Source organism: Agelaius phoeniceus, chromosome 4 (assembly GCF_051311805.1).
Source record: "Agelaius phoeniceus isolate bAgePho1 chromosome 4, bAgePho1.hap1, whole genome shotgun sequence".
Lineage (NCBI taxonomy): Eukaryota > Metazoa > Chordata > Aves > Passeriformes > Icteridae > Agelaius > Agelaius phoeniceus.
Window position 1 is genome coordinate 72426036 of NC_135268.1, and position 20859 is coordinate 72446894.

Here is a 20859-nt window from a genome sequence, read left to right on the forward strand (position 1 = left end):
AAGCAGGCAAAGCCAAACCTTTGGAAGAACAAGGGCTCTGCAATAAATCAGATATTAGAAGGCAGGAAGGTGCTGTATAGAGGAATCAAAGTCCGGAACAGGATGTATATAAAGCAAATATTGAACTAACTTTGATAACACAGAAAAATGGAAGATTTTTGGTGGGGTTGAGCGAGGGCTCCATTGGAACCATTAGAAATTTCCTGTTTCACTCGTGTGGGGAGGTTTTGCAGTGATCTATACAATGCATTGTGTCCCTGCTGAATTCCAAGCCATGAATGGGTCACCCACACTTTAATTTCCATGCTTTTTTTGTTGTTGTTTTTCTGTCTGTCCTGGAGCAGTACAGCTATTGAAATCCTCCAGGCCTTGCCTGTTGGGTGTTTTCTTTCCTACCAAGACATCAAACTGCCCTGAAGGTTTATTTTAAGCCAATTCAATAGGAGGGATCACACAAGCACCTTGTGGGACGTGTACAATGGGAGCCTAACCCAGGGCTATTCAATTAACAAGTGCTCCCATTTCCATGCAATTCCTGTTGGGAATTCATTCCTTTAATTAGGTTGGTAATTTATGAAGCTAAAGAGGCACCATTTGTTGGTGGACACGTAGGCAAAGAAATTCCAGATGAGTTCACATGGAAGGAAGAGGAGCTCATGAAAAGCCAAGGAGAGCTGGAAACCTCTCCAGATACAACCAGACTGACAAAAATGAGATAATTAAGAGCAAGAAACTGGACTGAAAATCCTGATTTGGGATGTGCTCAGGAAAATCTACCTCATCTCTGTTAGGAAATAAAACTCAGATAGTTCCCCATCATTTAAAGCCTCTCAAAGCATTTTTAACTTCCCATTTTTTTCATGGAAAGGGTGTCCAGCCTTGGCAGTGGTGGAATCCCCATCCCTGGAGGGGTTTAGAAGCCATGTGGATGTGGCACTTGGGGACATTGATCGGTGCTGGGGGAATGGCTGGACTTGGCAACCTTGGAGAGCTTCTGAGCAATGAGTAGCAACCCTTTCCATGATGAAATTTTCCCAAATATCCAATCTAAAGCTCCCCTGGCCCAGCCTGAGGCCGTTCCCTCTCCTCCTGTCCCTGTCCCCTCCTGTCAGGAGCTGTGCAGAGCCACAAGGGCCCCCTGAGCCTCCTTTGCTCCAGGCTGAGCCCCTGCCCAGCTCCCTCAGCCGCTCCTGGAGCTCCAGACCCTTCCCCAGCCCCCAAAACCACCCCCAGCACTGGAGGTGCCCCCAGACAGGCACTGCCCTGGTCCTGCTGCCACCCAAATTCTTGATTTACAGCTGGGAGCTCTTCCCAAACCCAGCTGCACAGCAAGGGAAAACTCCTGGATTTCAATCCAAAATCCACGCCCCAGAAGCTGCTGCTTTATGTGCACACCTGGAAGATGCAAAGCAGGCTGGATTTACATAAACTGTCCATAAAAACCAAATCAAGCACAAAACCTCCCCTCAAAATGCAAAAGTGATGTGAAACAGAGACACAAAATCAGCTGCAGGCTCAGCTTAACCAGCAAAAATGTGATTCATGCTCAGCCCCTCAGGGAAAGCAGGGTAAGGTGGGATTGCCCTCTCCATGGCAGCCAGATTTGAGATCCACGGATCCTGAAGCTGCATCCTCGTTTCTGTGAGCACAAGGAGGAAGGTTTAGCACCTCCCTGTATTTGTAAATCTGTAAATATCAATTTATGCTCACACACAGCTGCTGAAAACAGAGACAGCAGCACAAAGCAGGTGAATCTCCTTCTAGTTCAAATTTTACCCAATTAAAAGCTCAAGGAAGGCGGTCTAAACTTAAAATAGCAGCTAAAAAATACCCCATAAAACTTTACATTTTTCTATTTTAATTTGAACACAAAGAACTCACCTTTCTGCCAGTTTAAAAATTTTAAATGAAAACCACTTAAAGTTTAAAAATTCCAGTTTAGGAACCTGTGAGTTTATTAAAGGAGTCAAAGCCAGGCAGTGGATGGAGACTGTTTATTGGTTCTTTCCATCACATCTGAGTTACAGGTGTAAAAGTCACACAAACTGCAGGTATAAACATGTAAAACAATACAAAAATAAATGGAAAGGTAATTTTATATTTACTGAATCAAGTTGTGTAATAAATACGAGAGGCAAAAAGCTTCAATCACACCATTCAGCTGAACTGAAGTTACAGTAGTGTTTGTAAATAACACGTTTTTCACTTAGACTTGCAAATATTAAAGCATTGAGAACTAGTATAAAAGTGAATTTTGGCACATTGTAAAGTGAGAAGTGTTACACCAGGATCTGGCTGTTGGGTAAAAATGAAGCAATTTCTCACGAGCTTTCTGAGGTACATTTTTAACAACCTAAGATTAGATCAACCTTGTGGTTCTACCAACTCACAGTTCACAATTCACTATACTAGTCACAATTTTTTTTTCCCTTTTCAAGAATACCAAAGTATTCCAGAGCTTAAATCTGTGCAAATTCAAACAAGTTTCAATTAAAAAATAACAATAATTAAAAAAAAAAATTCAACTTATTAGAGAACCCTGACATGCAACTCAACTCCTCCCTGCAATCCAGTGTGTTAATTGCAAAGTGTAAAACTGGATTAATCCCAAATTGCACAGCTTCAAATTCAAATACTCCCAGATTGCAGAGCAGCTCAAGTTGCAAAGGTTCCCCTGCTAAGTTTGTCACATTTGAATCCTATAACTTCAGTAACTTCTGATCACACTCATTCTCGGTGAGGAGAAATCAAAAAACACCACCACAAGCTGCTAACAGAGGTCAGCAAAGCGTGGAAACCCCTTGAGGACTCTTCAGCACTTCCCAAGCTCAGGAATGCCTGGACACAAATTTTTCCAAGTACAATAAAAAGAGAAAAGGAAAGGTGTAATGGCACTTTTGCTGTATCCAAACATCAGTGGGTTAGAAATGGTGCTTTTTTTTTTTAATTCTACAGTAGAAAAAATTGTTCAAACTTCGAGCTTCATCCTCACCTCGACTTCCAAGGAGTGAGGACACCGAATCCCCTGGGCTGGGGATTCCATACAGTACAAACAGCTCTGACCAGAGTACAAAAGTTACACTCTTCTTAAAAATAAAAATAAAATAAAAAAAATTCAAAAAGCACTGCTGATTGTTAGAATTGACTCCCAAAAAATCAGCAACTGCTCTTCAACAGCAGCAGCAGCATCAGGCATTTCAGTCCTCAAAGAGTTTTCTTTTAAACAGTTTAACCATTTGTGCTAATATTTGTCACTAGGTTAAATTTTTTTTTTAAGTCCTTTCACCAAAACCGTTATTTTCCTTTAAAAAAAAGAAAGGGGTGGTGCAACCCCTGACACCCATTTATTTGGGGAATAAATGGTGTCATCTGCAAGGCACTACTACATTTAAAGGATACCATTGTCACAGTTTCACTATTTCGGTATTTTTATTTTTTTTTTATTTTGTTCTGGTTGAAAGTCACAGTTTAAAAATAAAGGAGATAAAAATTGAGGTAATCAATTTCTTTCAATACCAAAATACATGAATTGAGCCAGTACCAGTCTGGTGAAAGGTCTTTGTAATACACAGCTATGACCATAGAGCACATGCAGCACAGCACAGGAGGGTTCTAGGCCTTTGTTCCGAGCTCTTCTGCTCCAGTTTTTAAGGAACACCTCAATTTGCACACTCACAACCCAATTATTTCCTTTTTTTTTTTTGTGTTCACAGGGCTTGGAATTCCAGCTGGACCAAGCCCCATCCACATTGATTTGAGAGCTGCACAAATTGGAGTTCTTAAAAAGAGTTCAGCAGAGCAATAATCAGCTACAGCATCTTCATCTATTTTCAATCAATTGCACTTAAATCTACTCTCTATCCACTCAGGGGTTGGGACAAAGCCTCCACCACGTGCCTGCTGTCCCAACCACTGGAATTTCTTCCCACATCACATCCCACTACTCTAAAAATATGGCTTTGCAGGTGAGAGAACTGGGACTGGAACAGCTGGGTTTACACTGAGTTCATTGGCAAAACAATTCCAACTGGAGCTCCATTTCCTAATGCCCCTTTTTATTGCAGCCCCACCACCAGAATTTTGGCATTCCTAAAAATTCTGGGCTGTGAAATCATTTCATGCAACCAACTGGATTTAGTTGTAAACCCCTGGCAGCCCTCCCAAACCCACTGCTAGCTACCTTTGCTCTACAGGCACTACAGGATATTAAGACTAAAATTTAGCCATGCATAGATAAAACTCACGAGCTTTATCAGGATGCTCCACACTTGTGATCCAGGGAATACCCCAGGAAAGCCTAAAAACACAAACTAATTGCTGGCTTTTACTGGCCTCTAACAGGATACAAGTAGTTTTTATATAAAGTCTCGTGGTGTGCAAAAAAAAAATAAAAATAAAATACTAAAGTCTTCACTTCAGACAGCTTTTTAAATCTAGGAAGAAAGCAAGGAATGAAACCTTATCAATATTTCTATCCCAGCTTGCAGCACCTGGAATTCCACCTCTGCACTGTGCAACACTCACAGGACAGGCACCCAGCAATGAAGACCAAAACCACCTAAAATGTGCTTCACGTTACTGAAATTTCACTTATTTCATATTCCAAAGGTAAAAAATACATCTCTTAGCAAAGCATAAGCTCTAATTTAGCCTCAAGTTTGATGACAGAGGTTCAATCTCATTTTCCTGCCTTGGGATGAGGCTGTGCAGACACATTTGAAGTATTTTAAGTGTCCTGCAAGAGATTTTTCATTCCATTTCTTGCTGTATCACAAACATCTGGTCAGAAAGAAAAGCTGCAGTTGCAGTAAAAGATTGAGCTGTCCCTAAGGCAAAAGAATATGAAAATAAAAAAATTCCTGCTGGGCTGCTCTCACCTAAATTCTGAACACATGCATGCTACAATAATCTGCTTATTCAAATAAACTCCAATAATTACCTGTAAGTAGCTGCTAAGGTACTTTAGAATCCTTCAGGCAGGGATTTATAAAGCCTCCTTTAAAATGATACTGAATTAAGTCAGGACAGGCTGCCAGCATTCCTGTTCTATCATTTAGGAACTATAAAAATTCTGTTGCAAGTACTTAAAAAGCTGATTTCCCACCAGCACAGGGAAATGTTACAGTGTGCAAACTCTTCTGGAAGCTCCACAAACAAGTTCCTGCCTCTTTCAAGTAACATCCTTTGCTATTTTTTACCTTTGGAAATCATTTATCTTCATGAAAAGGAATTCCTCAGCTGAAGAATCTCCCCCTTGCCTTGCCTTGCCTCATTTTTAGGACTGCAATAGGAATCCTCCAGGGATAATCTAAGCAAGGTGCACATTGCAGCCAGCCAGGAAATATTTTCCAGAATCCCAGTGAGAGCACTGGGAAGAAATTAAGATTTCTCCACTGATTTCACCCTGAAATGTGTAACTAGCTTTTCTTTAAAGTCAGAATTTCGAGTGCAGACTCAAACTGTGCTGAGGTTTGAGATGGGCTGAGCCCTGGCAAAGCTGGGGGTGGGAGTGTTCCCTCATCCCTCTCTTTGGGGACACCCTGGCAGCTCTGGGATCAGGGACTTTTTTGAGTTGTTCCCACTGTTTCCACAGTTTTCCCTTTGGGATTGCCCTGACAGCTCTGGGATTAGGGACTCTGCAAAGTGTTCCCCCATTTCTCACTCTGGGAACACAACAACAGCAGCTGTGGGATCAGGGACCCAGTTCTGAGTTTTCCCCATTGTTCCCCCATTTCTCACATTGGGAACATCAGACAGCTCTAGGATTAGGGACTCAGTTTGGAGTTTTTCCCACTGTTTCCACATTTTCCACTTTGGGAATGACCCAGCAGCTGTGGGATTAGGGACTCAGTTCTGAGTTTTCCCCACTGTTCCCCCATTTCTCGCTTTGGGAACACCCTGGCAGCTCTGGGATTAGGGACTTTTTTGAGTTGTTCCCACTGTTTCCACAATTTTCCCTTTGGGATTGCCCTGGCAGCTCTGGGATTAGGGACTCTGGAAAGTGTTCCCCCATTTCTCACTCTGGGAACACAACAGCAGCTGTGGGATCAGGGACCCAGTTCTGAGTTTTCCCCACTGCTCCCCCACTTCTTGCTTTGGGAACATCCCAACAACTGTTAATTAGGGACTCTTCTGAGTTTTTCCCATTGTTCCTCCATCTGTCACTTTGGGAACATCCTAACAACTGTGGGATTAGGTGCCCATCCAAGCTTTTCCCGTTCTCCCATTTCTCACTTTGGGAACACACCAACAGCTCTGGGATTAGGGACTCTTTTGGTTGTTCCCACTGTTTCCATATTTTTCACTTTGGGAATGCCCCAGCAGCTCTGGGATTAGGGACTCAGAACTGAGTTCTTCCCAATGTTCCCCCATTTCTCGCTTTGGGAACATCCCAACAGCTGCAGATTCAGGGATTCCAAGTTTTGAATCATTCTCCCATTTCCTGCTTTGGGAACACACCAGCAGCTCTGGGATCAGGGGCTCTTCAGAGTTATCCCCACTGTTATTCCCCCATTTCTCGCTTTGGGAACACACCAAGAGCTCTGGGATTAGGGACCCAATTCTGAGTTTTTCCCATTGTTGCCCCATCTGTCACTTTGGGAACATCCTAACAACTGTGGGATTAGGTGCTCATCCAAGCTTTTCCCATTCCCCCATTTCTCACTCTGGAATGCTCTGACAGCTCTGGGATTAGGGACCCAGTTCTGAGTTCCCAATGTTCCCCCATTTCTCGCTTTGGGAACATCCCAAGAGCTGCAGATTCAGGGATTCTAAGTTTTTGAACCATTCTGCCATTTCTTGCTTTGGGAACACACCAAGAGCTGTGGGATTAGGGACTCTGAGAAAGTGTCCCCCTATTTCTAGTTTTGGGAACACCCCAATAACTGCTGATTAGGGACTCAGTTCTGAGTTTTTCCCACTATTCCTCCATTTCTCGCTTTGGGGACACAACAACAGCTGTGGGATTAGGGACCCAATTCTGAATTTTTCCCATTGTTTCCCCCATTTCTCGCTTTGGGAACACACCAACAGCTGTAGGATTAGGTGCCCATCTGAGCTTTTCCCATTCCCCCATTTCTCACTTTGGGAACTCTCTGACAGCTCTGGGATCAGGGACTCCATTCTGAGTTCTTCCCATTGTTCCCCCACTTCTCGCTTTGGGAACATCCCAACAGCTGCAGATTCAGGGATTCTAAGTTTTGAACCACTCTCACATTTCTTGCTTTAGGAACACACCAACAGCTCTGGAATTAGGGACGCAATTCTGAATTTTTCCCATTGCTCCCCTATTTCTCGCTTTAGGAACATCCCAGCAGCTGTGGGATTAGATGCTCATCTGAGTTTTTCTCTCTGTTCCCCCATTTCTCACTTTGGCAATACATCAACAACTGAGGGATTAGGGACTCTGAGAAAGTGTTCCCCCATTTCTCACTTTGGGAACACACCAGCAGCTCTGGAATTAGGGACTCAATTCTGAGTTTTCCCCACTGTTCCCCCACTTCTCGCTTTGGGAACACACAAAGAGCTGTGGGATTAGGGACCCAATTCCGAGTTTTCCCAATGTTCCCCCATTTCTCGCTTTGGGAACATCCCAACAGCTGCAGAGTCAGGGATTCTACGTTTTTGAACCATTCTCCCATTTCTCGTTTTGGGAACACACCAAGAACTGTGGGATTAGGGGACTCAGTTCTGAGTTTTTCCTGTTGTTCCCCCATTTCTTGCTTTGGGAACACCCTGGCAGCTCTGGAATTAGGGACTCTTCTGAGTCATTCCCACTGTTCCCCCATTTCTCACTTAGGGAACACTCCAACAGCTGTTGATTAGGGACTCAGTTCTGAGTTCTTCCCATTGTTCCCCCATTTCTCGTTTTGGGAACACACCAAGAGCTGTGGGATTAGGGACTCAGTTCTGAGTTTTTCCCACTATTCCCCCATTTCTCACTTTGGGAACATCCCAGCAGCGGTGGGATTAGGGACTCCAAGAAAGTGTTCCCCCATTTCTCGTTTTGGGAACACACCAAGAGCTGTGGGATTAGGGACTCCATTCTGAGTTTTTCCCACTATTCCCCCATTTCTCACTTTAGGAACACACCAAGAGCTGTGGGATTAGGGACTTTTCTGAGTTGTTCCCCTTGTTCCCCCATTTCTCGCTTTGGGAACATCCCAACAGCAGTTGTGGCATTAGGGACTCTCTTACTTTTTTAAATTATTCCCCCATTTTTGCTTCAGGAACACCCAAAGAGTTCTGGGATTGGGGACTCTTCCGAGTCTGTTCCCCCATTTCTTGCTCTGGGAACCCCAATCCCACATCCTGAGCTCCCCCCTGACCATCGATGCTCCTGTGCAACGATTTCCAAGGGACACCCAGGAATTGTTTGATTTCTGCACCATGGCCCAATTCCACAATTACATTCTGACCTTTTTCAGGAAATAAATCCAGTTTTGCTTCTTTTCTCCTCCTTCTTCTTCTTTTTCCCCACGTTTCCACCACAAGCCAGAGATTCCAGGTGATGCTTTGGACAGTCTGGAATTAAGGTGAAGTGGAAGCAATCCTGACAGTACAAACAGCTAAGCAGTTACCATGTTAAATGCCAACCTTAGGGGAACAATCCCTTTGTTTGGGAAGGAGTGCTGAAAACAGACATTTCACTCGATTTCTTGTGAGCCAGAAGGACAAAACAGCATTTTTGGTTCCTGACACAAGGACAGGAACACTCAGGATCCACGTGCTTAAATCTTCTGCTCAAAGAGGTCGTGGTACTCCTGCTCCTCCAGCTCCCTGTTGTACTTCTCAATTTCCCTGTTGGCTTCTTCCAAGTAATCATTCATGAACTGGTCCATTACTGGTTGGGAAAGGTGAAGGAAGAACATTTGTGCAAATGGAATTCAGTAGAAAAGAACATCCAGGTTTGAAGGAAGTGCCAGTTCTGGGACACTCAGTGAAAGCAGAATTTCAATATATTACTTTCTGGAAGTTCTAGAGAAGTTCTCTAGAACTTCTAGTTCTAGAAGTCAGAGCTACCCCAACTCAGGGAATAAAGGAACTGCACAAGGGATATTTCCCAGCCAGGAGGAAGATCTAAGAACAGCAAAACCATAGCAGGGTTAAATGAGATGTTGGGAAGAAATTCCTCCCTGGGAAGGTGGTGAGGCCTTGGCACACGTTGCCCAGAGAGGTTTTGGACTCCCCATCCCTGGAAGGTGCTGGGATGAGATCAGCTTCAAGGTCTCTTCCAACCCAAACCATTCTGGGACTCTGTGAACACATTTCCAGCTGTTTAAAAGTTTAAAACTCTGCCCAAAACTCAAATCCCCCAGAAAGGCTTAACCAGGCCTGCAGCTTTCCCTGCCAAACACCAAGGGGGAGGTGGAGTGAAGAATCCTGGAATGGTTTGGGATGGAAGGAGCTTAAATTCCATCTCATCCCACCCCCTGCCATGGACAGACACCTCCCACTATCCCAGGGTGCTCCCAGCCCCATCCAACCTGGCCTTGGACACTTCCAGGGATGGAGCATCAAGAATTTTCCAGTGAAGTCCAAGTTTGCTCTTGGGTTTGGTGTCCTGCAGACAGAAATCTGCTTAAAATTTTCAAGTTGTTCCACAGGGCACAGAAAATAACTCTGCTCTTATTCCAAAGCAGCACCACCTGGATTTTTACCAAGTTTGGAGAAATTACTGTGAAAAGTAAACTGGGAATATAAAACCAATTTGGAAGTTGGTGACCAAAGACAAAAGCACAAGGAAGTTATGAAAATGAGAGAATCACAGAATCATTTAGGCTGGAAAAGCCCTCTGAGATGGCCAAGGGCAGCTGTTAACCCAGCACTGCCATGGCCACCACTGAGCCAGGGCCCCAGGTGGGGACCAAGGACAAGAGGAACCTTGGCAAGGAATCCCAGGGTAAAACTAAGGACAAAAATATGATTGTTTTCACTGGAGTGTGTGCACACATGAAATTACATTCATTTGGAAGTTTTATCAGTCGTGCCCAGGCATTCAGTGCTATTACAGCACTATTTGGTTTGAAAAAAAATTTTTGACAAGCTGTGGTCCATAAATTATTCCCTGCATGAGCTCATGGGCAGTTTGGGGTTTGTTTTGTTGCTTCTATTCTGTTTCTGAGATCTTATCTCTCAAGAAAGGCTTTAAAACTAAGCTTTAGCTGGCAAGGAACTGGTTCTTTACCATATCTGCTTTGGCACTTAGCATTTCAGAGCTGCACAGTTCATTGCCTACCTAAAACCTTCCCCAAAATCCCCCACTTTAAAGGATACATGGATGATAATCCATTTTGTCACCAAAAAAATTCACAAATTGAGTCCCATTGTAAAAATAACCAGCTGGGAGTGGATCCAAGTGGCGTTTCACCTGCAGCAGGAAAAGAATTTAAATTAAACACCTGTAGAAACTCAAATATTAAACACCTATTAGAAACTCAAATAGATAAAAGAAAATGGAAGGGCCATTACAGCAACCAAAGATGGCCAATTTTACATCTTCTCCTACTTTCCTGAGTGAATGTGGAGCTCTGAGATCAGATTTATGTCTCAAATCCCTCCCTGACAGCTCCAAAAGTGCTGTAATAATTTAGTGCTCAGCACACTTGTTGTGGCAGGTGCTCTGTCATCCAGATGGAGATTTAAGGGAAATCAGCCAAAAGAAGGGTTTGTAAATTATTGCTTCTACTCACGTGGATGTTTTTGATTTCCTGAAGGGTTAACATTCCTCTGGTTTTCAGGGCTTTCCTCTGAGGTTTCTGTATAAAGAACGAGATTGCAGATATGTGACTACAGTGATAATGCGATACCACAGCTTAGTTGGTTAAAAAATAAATTAAAAACAAAAAAAAGCCAAGCCACCACATAGAAACATGTATTTTAAAAAATTAATTTCTAAAATTATGAAGTTCCATGAAGGTACTCACAACTATGTTCTGAAAACAAAAGTAAAAATTCACTGATCTTACAGAAAACACTCAGAAATTTAAAATTCTGTAACTATTTTAAACAAGACAATTTAAATACAGCTTTACTGTAAGAAAGCTGGCACAGGAACAGAAAAACAACTTAGTTTTGAGCCTGAGAAATTCTGTAATCCCTTTCTTCCTTGCAGCATGTGGTAACTCTTAGAGCTATCTGAAACCCTCAATTAGCCATGACTGTATAAAAAGTGTTTATAGTCCTGAATTGCTCAAAGAGGAAACACTTCACACTTGAGATAAGCATTTAAGTTCCAAGTTTTCATAAAATTTAAGTAGTATTTCACCAAGAGCTTTCTTACATGGCAAAGCATTTGTCTCCATATATTACCCCTGTGGTAAGAACAGAGCATGAGATAACCAGCACAGAAAATGGATTAATTCCCTGAATTAACACAGGGGAACAGAAGATGAGAACCTGAGCATCTCAGAAATCTTGGAACTTTAGCAACTGCTCCAGCCACAATCTGCAGAAAACCCTTTTCGCTTCCTACACAAATTTTTGGACGGAGACTTTGTGCAAATCTTAATCCATATAGACTTAAAAATAATTTTTACTTAAAAATGTTCCAGAAAGTTGCCCAGAGAAGCTGTGGCTGCCCCTGGATCCCTGGAAGTGTCCAAGGCCAGGCTGGACAGGGTTTGGAACAATTTGGGATGGTGGAAGGTGTCCCTGCCCGTGGCAGTGGGGTGGAACTGGATGGGATTTAAGGCCCCTTCCAACCCAAACCATTGCAGGATTTTATGGATCTGTGATTCTGTCAATCAGCTGTGGCAGTTTCCCTGTGCAAACTCTGCCTTCTGAGCTCCCTACAACAGCCACATTCCCTGTTCCTCACTCCTCATTGCATGGATACATCAGCCATGCAGAAATACACTAATTAAAGATGACAAAGTGAACAGGACTCTACCCTCCATTTCAGTGGATTACTTCCAAGGAGGTTTAATTTAGTGAATCAAAACAAATTTTCAGTTTTGCCAGCATTCAGGTACTGGAAGAAGATTTATTTCACAGCACACTCCAGCCCTTGGCAATCACAGCTCAGCTAAATCATCCTGTGTTTATCCTGGACATAATCCATTTGCTCAAGCATTCAAGAGCAAATCAATCCATGAATAAACTGTAGCAAGCACTAAAACAATACAGAGATTACAACACACATTTGTAAACTCTTAGTCCCCTTCCTGAAATCCATTTGCACCCTAGAATGTCAATACCTTGGTAGAAGGGAAAAAAAAAAAAGAGATTAATTAAGAAACCCGAATGTTTCACTAAGCCACTCAGACTTTTCCTTTGGGTGTTAAGAAATGCCAAGCACTGAACAAAAGGAAACCTGCCCACAAACCTGTTTTGCAGTTTCTCTGAGCCAATCTTTGATATCCTCTTCCTTCAGGGAGCAGCCAATGAACACAAGGAAATATTCCTGTTGACTGCTGCAGTCTCTGGGATCATTTCTGGAATCAGGAGGAGTTGGCCCCTCTGGAACAGGCACCAGGCTGAGGGAATTTGCTGCTGTGTTGTGACACACTTCAATGACTTTATCAGCATCTAACAAGGAGAAGACAGAAGGAAAGGTCTGACAATTGCTCATCTAATCTAACATCAGCACTGGTGCAGACAGAATCCAGGACAGAAATACTTTTTTAAACCCCCATAAGGTGCAGAGTGATCACAACACCTCAGAGTAATTTGCCCTTACCTGAAAACTTCACTTTGCCCATGATGTGATAAATGTTTCCAGAAAAAGGACTTGGCTTGAGCAACGACTTAATTGCTGTTTGAAACAGAAGAGAAACAGATTGTCTCAACTTATCTTTCTTCTCCTTGGTGGAGCTTCAGGTAAAACCTGTGCAACTGATCCCTAACCCACATCCCAATGCTTCCAAAGGAAAAGCTGCCATGTGCCTTGGAGTCTCACTATGTAACATCTATTTTCTCATTCTTTGCCATGGAGTTTGGGAAATAAGGTGTGTTTGGCATAAGGAACTCTCACAGTGTGGGTGGGAGGTAAAATCCTCTTTAACCCTACTTGGCTAAGGAGAGGAGATGTTTGATGATGTATCTACTCTAGAGCTGAGTCTGTTTTCTAGGAGCTACAAAGAATTATTTGGCATAAAAAGTAGAAGCCAATGGTCACTTATAAAACTGTATTTCAACACTCCCAAATACAATGAGACATAAAATAAAAAAGCAAACACAGGAAGTTGTCTCAGTCCTAGAAACCAAAAATTCAATTAGATTTTCATCTGAACAAAAATCATGGGACAATTTTCCAGAGCTGACACTAAGGAACAGAATTTACTGTACTTTTAGGAAGGAAAGCTGAGTTTTCAATTAAAAATTAACTTCAGCAGTGATTAAATAACTGTGTTACGTCAGTGCCTTCCTTCCCCTCTATCCCTCAGCATCCCAAACTTGGATTTCAATCAAGTCAGGCAAAGTTCATTGGTACCTTTGCATTTGGTGACAAATCTTGTTTTCTCCAGAGGGCGGCTGAACCACACACAGATCTGAACCATGGGAGGGAACACGGGCCCAGCCCCATATCTGCCCTCATACCTGCACACAAAAACAACAAACACCTTCAACACACAGAAATCACAGCAGCTTCTGCTTCTCATCCAGCAAAAAAAAAAAAAAAATCTGTTCTTTCACCACAGATGAGCCTTGCTCAGAGAGGAAGGAAAACACAGAGATTTCTTCTCTGTGAAAATTAGGTTGGTCAAAGCACTCAGGACTCCTTTTCATGGAGTCTTGAAATGGTTTGAGTCAGAATGGACCTTAAAAATCATCTCATTCCCAGCCCTGCCATGGGCAGGGACACCTTCCACAAACCCAGGGTGCTCCAAGCCTGGGAATTGTGCTCCAACCTGGCCTTGGACAATTCCAAGGGATCCAGGAGCAGCCACAGCTGCTCTGGGCACCCTCACAGGGAAGAATTTTCCCTAAAATCTTATCTAAATCTCTCTTCTTTTAGCTTAAAACACTTCTCTATGTCCTGTCACCATCTACCCATGTCAAAACTCATTCTACTTCTTTTTTATGAGCCCTCTTTAGGTACTGCAAGGGTGCAAAAAGATCTTCCTGGATGCTTCTGATGCTCTTCCTGTTGCTTTCCTTCTCTTTCACACTACCCAGATCCAATTTTTGCATACTGTCATCAAATAGATTAACAGCTGCCCAAAAGTTTGAAATATTTTCTTTTCCTGCTCTCTCTCTTTGGCTCCATGCAATCCACAAGCAGCTCTGATGATATTAATTCAACATCCTCACCCCAAGCCTTGTGCTTCACTCCAGTAGCTTTACTTGGCTCCTCGCATCCAATTCAGAACCAAATTTATTAATAAAGAGATACAGAGGGCAGCAAGGTATGATAAATAAATGTTTCCAGCATAGAATCTGGTCAGCCAGGAGTTATGATTGCTGAGAGCTGCACATTTCTGCCAAAAAGGTGCAGCAGAAAGAATTGCAACAAGATGTGTGAAGAGCCCTGAGCCAGGAGAAATCTCCTTCAGTGCTCAGTGGAAATTCGGTGCCACGTGGGTTTGTGGCTGAGCTGTGCCAGGGCTGTCACTGAGGTTCCTGGTTTTTGTGAAGAATTGCTCTGCTAATGGCCAGACTGACAGAGCAAGTTCATTCCAGTAATGCTGAATAGCTGTCAGGATGAAATTACTCCAGTCATTATTGACCTCACCCATCCCAATCCTTCCCAGTTTATTCCCAAAGGGTTCTTGCCTATTCTTCTGGAAAGCAACAGTAATCTTGCCATTGATTTAAATGGTGGCCAAAAAGGAGCTTTTCCCCCCCCCATAAAAGGGCAGCAATCTTGTATCCACTAAGAATAATCATCAGCTCTCTTAAAAATGATTTACAAAGCTGCTGCCTGTTCCAAATGAGTAGTCTTAGGGAAAAAAAATATATATATAAATGAAGTTAGTGAAACATTTTAATCTTCAAGTTAATTAGAAAAATAGTTTTAATACTTCTCAGTCTAGATACTTGCCAGCCAGGGTACATTAAATATCGAGCTCTCATCATCTGAGGACTTGAAAAACTGCTTTCTGAGAGAATTAGTTCAATATCCTCGTTCCTGTAAAGAGATAAAAATGAAGATTTTTAATTTTCTAAGTTAAATAAAATGGCCACTATCTACTTACATAAAACATAATGTGCTAGTGACAGTAAAATTAAGAGCACTTTTCCTTTAGTCTGGCAGTAATAGCAACATAAATCACACTCTGCCAACAAAACACATTTCCTAATCCCTGTATTTATATGCCCATAAACGTAAAGGGAAAATCCCTTTTGCACGAGAAGCAATTAAGAAAAAATCTGCATTTCCTTCCTATAAATCACCAGAGTAAAAACATGAGAACAGAAGTTTCTGAGTGCTGGTGGCCCATGTGCCAAAAGCAATAAATCCTGCTGGAAGTTACCTTGTTACAATCCCATTTTCTGCCAGGATGAAGGAAACTCCAGGATTTGCTGCTCTGATCAGGCTCTGCAGCTGCACCAGCAGTGGGTGCCTCTGCTCTGTGGCATGACTTGTGAAAACCACATTACTCACCAGTCCTGTGGAAGGAAATCAGGGGATATTTTACACTGTTCAGGCATGTAAACAGTGACTAATAAACCATTCAGTGATATTCCAACCATTCTTCTCTTATTTTCCTTCCCTTTCACTGCATTCTTTCATTGAAGACAAAAAGAAAATCCACTACAGCAAAAAAAAACCAAGCAGAGAATCTTGCATCTAACAGAATCAATTTAGACTCAATCCATAGAACCAATTAATTAAAATAACAAATCCATACAAGAATCAATTTGAGCAGGACTAGTTAAAAAAAAAATAAAAAGAACATTAAGGTGTGATGAATTCAATGGGCAGTAAGAGACTGAACAGCTAAAATCAGTACTTTGGACACTCAGTTGCCACAAGAGAAGGGTTTAAGCTTATTTTTTATCTTTAAAGACTCCAAAAGGTTATTCAGACAGCAAGACTGAACCCATGAAGCATCAAAAAGATAACAGAAAAGCATCCAGTTCATTGAGTTCTAGGATCCCTGCTTTCCAATTCTACATGGTTTGACTTTCAGCCCAGTTCCTCAAAGAAATTGCAGTGTCAACACTTGGTGCCTCCCTAGGATGTTTGCATTGTCCTGAATGGGAGGGATGGAGAGGAAATGGAAAGGAAACAGCCTCAAGTTGTGCCAGGGGAGGGTTAGATGAGATATTAGGAAATATTTCTTCATGGAAAGGGCTGGACAGCCCAGGGCAGCGGTGGAGCCCCCATCCCTGGAAGTGTTCAAAGAACGCTTGGATGTGGCTCTTGACAGGGGTAATGGGGAACTGGGCAGTGGTGCTGGGTTGATAATTGGATTTTATGGTCTTAGAGGCCTTTTCCAACTTAAACAATTCTGTAATTTCACAAGAAATGTTATTTCTTTGCTCAAGATGTGCAGCCCTGCTCGGACACTTTCCTGTGACTCCAAGTGGAGTGGAAGGAAGAACAGAAAATCTCCAATATCCAGGAACAGCTGAGCATTTCCTCTGCCTTCAACTACTCAAAGCAAAGATGAAACAACTGATCACACCAACTCCTGGTCTTTACACAAGTCTTAAACCACATTTATCCATGCAAAGGCTGCTTCACACACAAATTCCTGCACCAAATGTTTCTGGAGCTGTTGAATTGCACCACACGCTCCCAGTGACTGCTCTTTGCATCACTGACCCTTCCAAGGCAGAACTTCATTACCAGCACAAATCTCCATCACTGGATTTCTCTTTTAACCCTGCAAAGAAGTTTCCACTCCACTTTCAGCAACATCCATGTCTTCAATACACACTTGCTCTTGGAGGAGGGGGAAAAAGGAAGGAGAACAGCAAAGCACTCTTTGGAATTTAAGCCATGTGCAGGCTTGAAATGATATCAAGTTTGGGGATATTAACCATGAAATTAGGATAAAAATGTGAATAAGATCATTATACCTTGAATAAGATAACAATTCCATCCCTGGACTATTCCAGGCCAGGTTGGATGGGGCTTGGAGCAGCCTGGGAGGGTGGAAGGTGGCAGGGGGTTGGAATGAGATGAGCTTTGAGGTCCCTTCCCAAACCCAAACCATTCTGGGATTCCTGAATCCGCCACCACCACTGTGTGGCTGTGCCACAGAGCTGCCACTGAGTCCAGGTGACAACTGGCAGCACCAAGCCCTAGAGAGGATCCATAACTGTCAAATATAAACTGGAAAAGCTCTAAATTTAAAAAAAAAAAACAACAGGGAGTGTAATCCAAAGAAAAACAAAACAACTTCCTGAGAATTGGAAGGTGCCTCCAAGGCTTCAGTAATGAACAAATTTAACCTTTTCTATTTAAACTGCCACTGCCATTTCTGTTTCTAAGAGATGCATTTTGAAGACCACCCAGTTTTGTTTAAATCTTTATTTATACACTCCTCTAAAGAAAAGAACCCTTGCAGCCTGGGGAATAGCATGTTCAATGGAAGCAGGAAAGGAACAGGAGGGATGGATTAAAAATACATATGCTGTATGAAAATAATGGCTCCTCTTTGCTCCCAAACTTACAATGGGAATATTTAACAATGGTGATGTCTTAATTTGTGTTCTATATGAAATTGTTTCACAAGGGATGCCAGGGTGCCCTTGGACTAGGAAGGTATCATCTTACAGCTCCTGTGCAAGAAAGAAAGAAAGGATAGAAAGACACAAAAAAAACCAAAGAAAGCAAAGAGAGACAAAAGGGAATTACAGCACACAGATGGTGGCAGGAATTTTTGGAGAAATTTAAGGAAGCATGCACAGGAGACTCCTGTTGGTCTTTGGCTTTGTCAGCTCTCCCCAATCCCCATCTGCCTCTGTCAGTCCTGGGGCTCTCCAAACAGAAATTTTGGGAAATCTCACATTGATAACGTGTCCAGGAACCTCTGTGATACAGAGAAAGGCACTAAAAGGCAAAAGAAACTCACTCCCCACATGTGAAGGTAGAAGGAAAAAGCACAGATCCAAAGTCTAATTAATTCCTACTAATTAATTCCTACTTGGTTTTTCTTACACCCACAAAGTTCTGGTTTCAGATCTCTACAAAGCCCAGTACAACACTCTTAGAGCTCTAGATACTGAGAATTTTAGACTTTCTGTACTAACAGCCCCTAACTCCCAAGAAAACACTACATTTGACCATAAAGAGAGCTTCCAAAATTAATTAATAACACTAAAATTACAAGTGTATAGTTTAGTTCAAAGCATATAAGATCACAAAGTAAAGAACTTAAGAGTTTGGGGTTTTAAAATATAGTAATATATATAAAACAAATAAAAGTTTTAGAACAAAAGCTTCTTCTTCACCTTCTTCTTCATAAGTTTGAGTAGGATTTTGTAATTAGACAGAAAAGTCTGCATTGTGGATTTCAAGTAATTAATTATTATGTTAAAAGTAAAAACAATTTTAGTACCATTTCTTAATTAGCTAGTTTAACCTTAAAAAACCTTGTAACAAAAAATAGTTGCCTTATTAGTTAGACACTAAATACAAAACTCACTACCTATAAAACTGTAATATAAATTTAAAAACTAAACATTTAAATCTAAACACAAAATATCAAGTACCTAATTAATTATTATGTTAAAAGTAAAAACAATTTTAGTATCATTTCTTAATTAGCTAGTTTAACCTTAAAAAACCTTATAACAAAAAATAGTTGCCTTATTAGTAAGATACTAAATACAAAACTCACTACCTATAAAACTGTAATATAAATTTAAAAACTAAACATTTAAATCTAAAAACAAAATATCATCTCAAGTACCTTCAATCCCACCTTCAACCAAAAAATAAATCCAAAAACCACCAAACCACAGTCTTGGTACCTTCTCCATCAATCTCTGCTCTGTGTGTGCCTGGCCAGGGCACTCCCTGTCACTCCTGTACCTTCAACCCCAACTTCAACAAAACAAAAATAAATCCAAAACCCAACACAACACAGTCCTGACCCATTGGTAACACAGCAAAACAAACAATATTGGGGTGCACAACACTCCAAAAATATGAATTAATATCTCTGTGTGAATGTCTCATTAAATCTTGCTGTTAATGCACCAAAAATGAATTCCCAGGTGTGTGAAACCATAATGGATTCTCTCTCAGTTTTTCCCAGAGCAGCTGTGGCTGCCCCTGGATCCCTGGAAGCATCCAAGGAGAGGCTGGACAGGGCTTGGAGAACCCTGGGACACTGGAATTTGTCCCTGCCATGGCAGGGGCTGGCACTAAATGCTTTTTAAGGTCCCTTCAACCCAAACCAGTCTGTGATTCTATGAATTATGCAGATGTAAAATCTCTATTGCACACATGGCACAATTCTGCCTCTGTCTGGAAAGTTTAAGTGGGCCTCATCTCACTTCAAAGCATACTTTTCCTCCTGAACCTTTTACACAAAAATTACCCCTATTTTTGTGAAACTATTTCTTTCCACAAAGGGACCTCTCAGCCATCTGATGTCACATTCTGTATCACAGACCTGGATGACAACACTTTGCAATGTGCAGAAATTATTCCCTGCCACAAGAACATTCCTCCAACCTCCAGTATTTGGAATTCTTGCAGTATTTTGATTGCAAGAAAATCAGCTACTCTTGTCCTGGGCATTTTGCAGTTTCTCCTTCAACAATGACCAATTCTCACCCAATCCAGTCTGCACAAATTCACTTGAAGAAAAAGAAAACTTTGAGTGTTTTATTTATTCTTTCATAAAACAATTTGCACCTTTAACTTCTCTGTAGTTATTAATAATTCTTAATATTCTTAACATTCTCCTGCTCTCTTCAATTTAACCAGTTGCTGTACACATGATAATTTTCCAATTTGGAGCACCGACACTTTTCTCCAAATAAAATATTGATTTATATAACAGCACCCACTTTCTGTCCAGCTTATTCACAACTTCATTCTTTAAGGTTCTCTTCACACAAGAAAAAGAGGTGGCAGCACTCTGGCAGCCAAGCAGAGCAATCAGAATTTCAGCAGCCACCAGAAGAGCACAGAATCCTACTCTGATTTTCCAACAACTGCATTTAAATATGAAGAGAAAATAAACCCAAAAATAAACCCAAAAATAAACCCAACCTGGCCTTGAACACTTGGGGCAGGGATTTGAGGGCAGCTGAGCAAGGATCATTTCCCATTCATGCAAAATCCTGCTTTAATTCCCAAGTCTGGCAGGGAGGACAGTGCAGCCAGTGATTGATTCCAGGACAGAAAACTGAACACCCTGCAAGGAGCCTCCAGGCCACACCAAGAGGAAGATTTGGGGAAAAAATCCCCATTTTTCCCTTTTTGATAGAGCAGAAATGAAAGGAAAGCTCCATTTCCTCACACATCCCCAAAGGAGGGTGGAACTCCACTCCAACCCACCTCACTCCCAGTTACAACCCAGTTTATTAATGTTTAATTCATGATTTTAAGAAACCCATCCTGCACATGAGGACTTCAAAATGGATGATACTCCAGAATTTTTTCATTTTCTGCCTATGTTTGACAGAGATTGTCTGTTCTTACCTCCAAGAGTTTATCATGACTCTTTGGCTACATGTACTAATAGCACAAAATAATAAATACAGGTATTTATTTGGCCACATGGCGCAGTTATTTGGAATTCTTGCAGCATTTTGACTGTAAGAAAATCAGTTACTCTTGTCCTGGGCATTTTGCAGTTTCTCCTTCAACAATGACCAATTCTCTAGAGCTCAAAGTCAGGAAAAGTGACACATACCTTGGGAACACTGGTCCAAGAACTTGGGAAAAAGAAGCCTAAAAAAACCAAAAAGTTCACATATCAAGAATGGATATTATTATTTAAGTAA

At 41.7% G+C, this 20859-nt stretch overlaps 1 protein-coding gene across 1 annotated transcript in view; it reads right to left on the minus strand.

The window, feature by feature from the left end:
• Positions 1-1979: 1979 nt before the first annotated feature.
• The window catches only part of DNAAF9 (dynein axonemal assembly factor 9), a 77727-nt gene continuing 58847 nt past the window's right edge, over positions 1980-20859 (minus strand). The window contains exons 29-37 of the mRNA XM_054633858.2: positions 20769-20806; positions 15417-15552; positions 14984-15070; positions 13433-13539; positions 12680-12754; positions 12326-12528; positions 10692-10757; positions 10276-10369; positions 1980-8842 (exon numbers count right to left, since the gene is read on the minus strand). Coding sequence (XP_054489833.2) covers positions 8730-8842; positions 10276-10369; positions 10692-10757; positions 12326-12528; positions 12680-12754; positions 13433-13539; positions 14984-15070; positions 15417-15552; positions 20769-20806 — 919 coding nt within the window. The 3' untranslated portion in view covers positions 1980-8729. The remainder of the gene's footprint in view (positions 8843-10275; positions 10370-10691; positions 10758-12325; positions 12529-12679; positions 12755-13432; positions 13540-14983; positions 15071-15416; positions 15553-20768; positions 20807-20859) is intronic.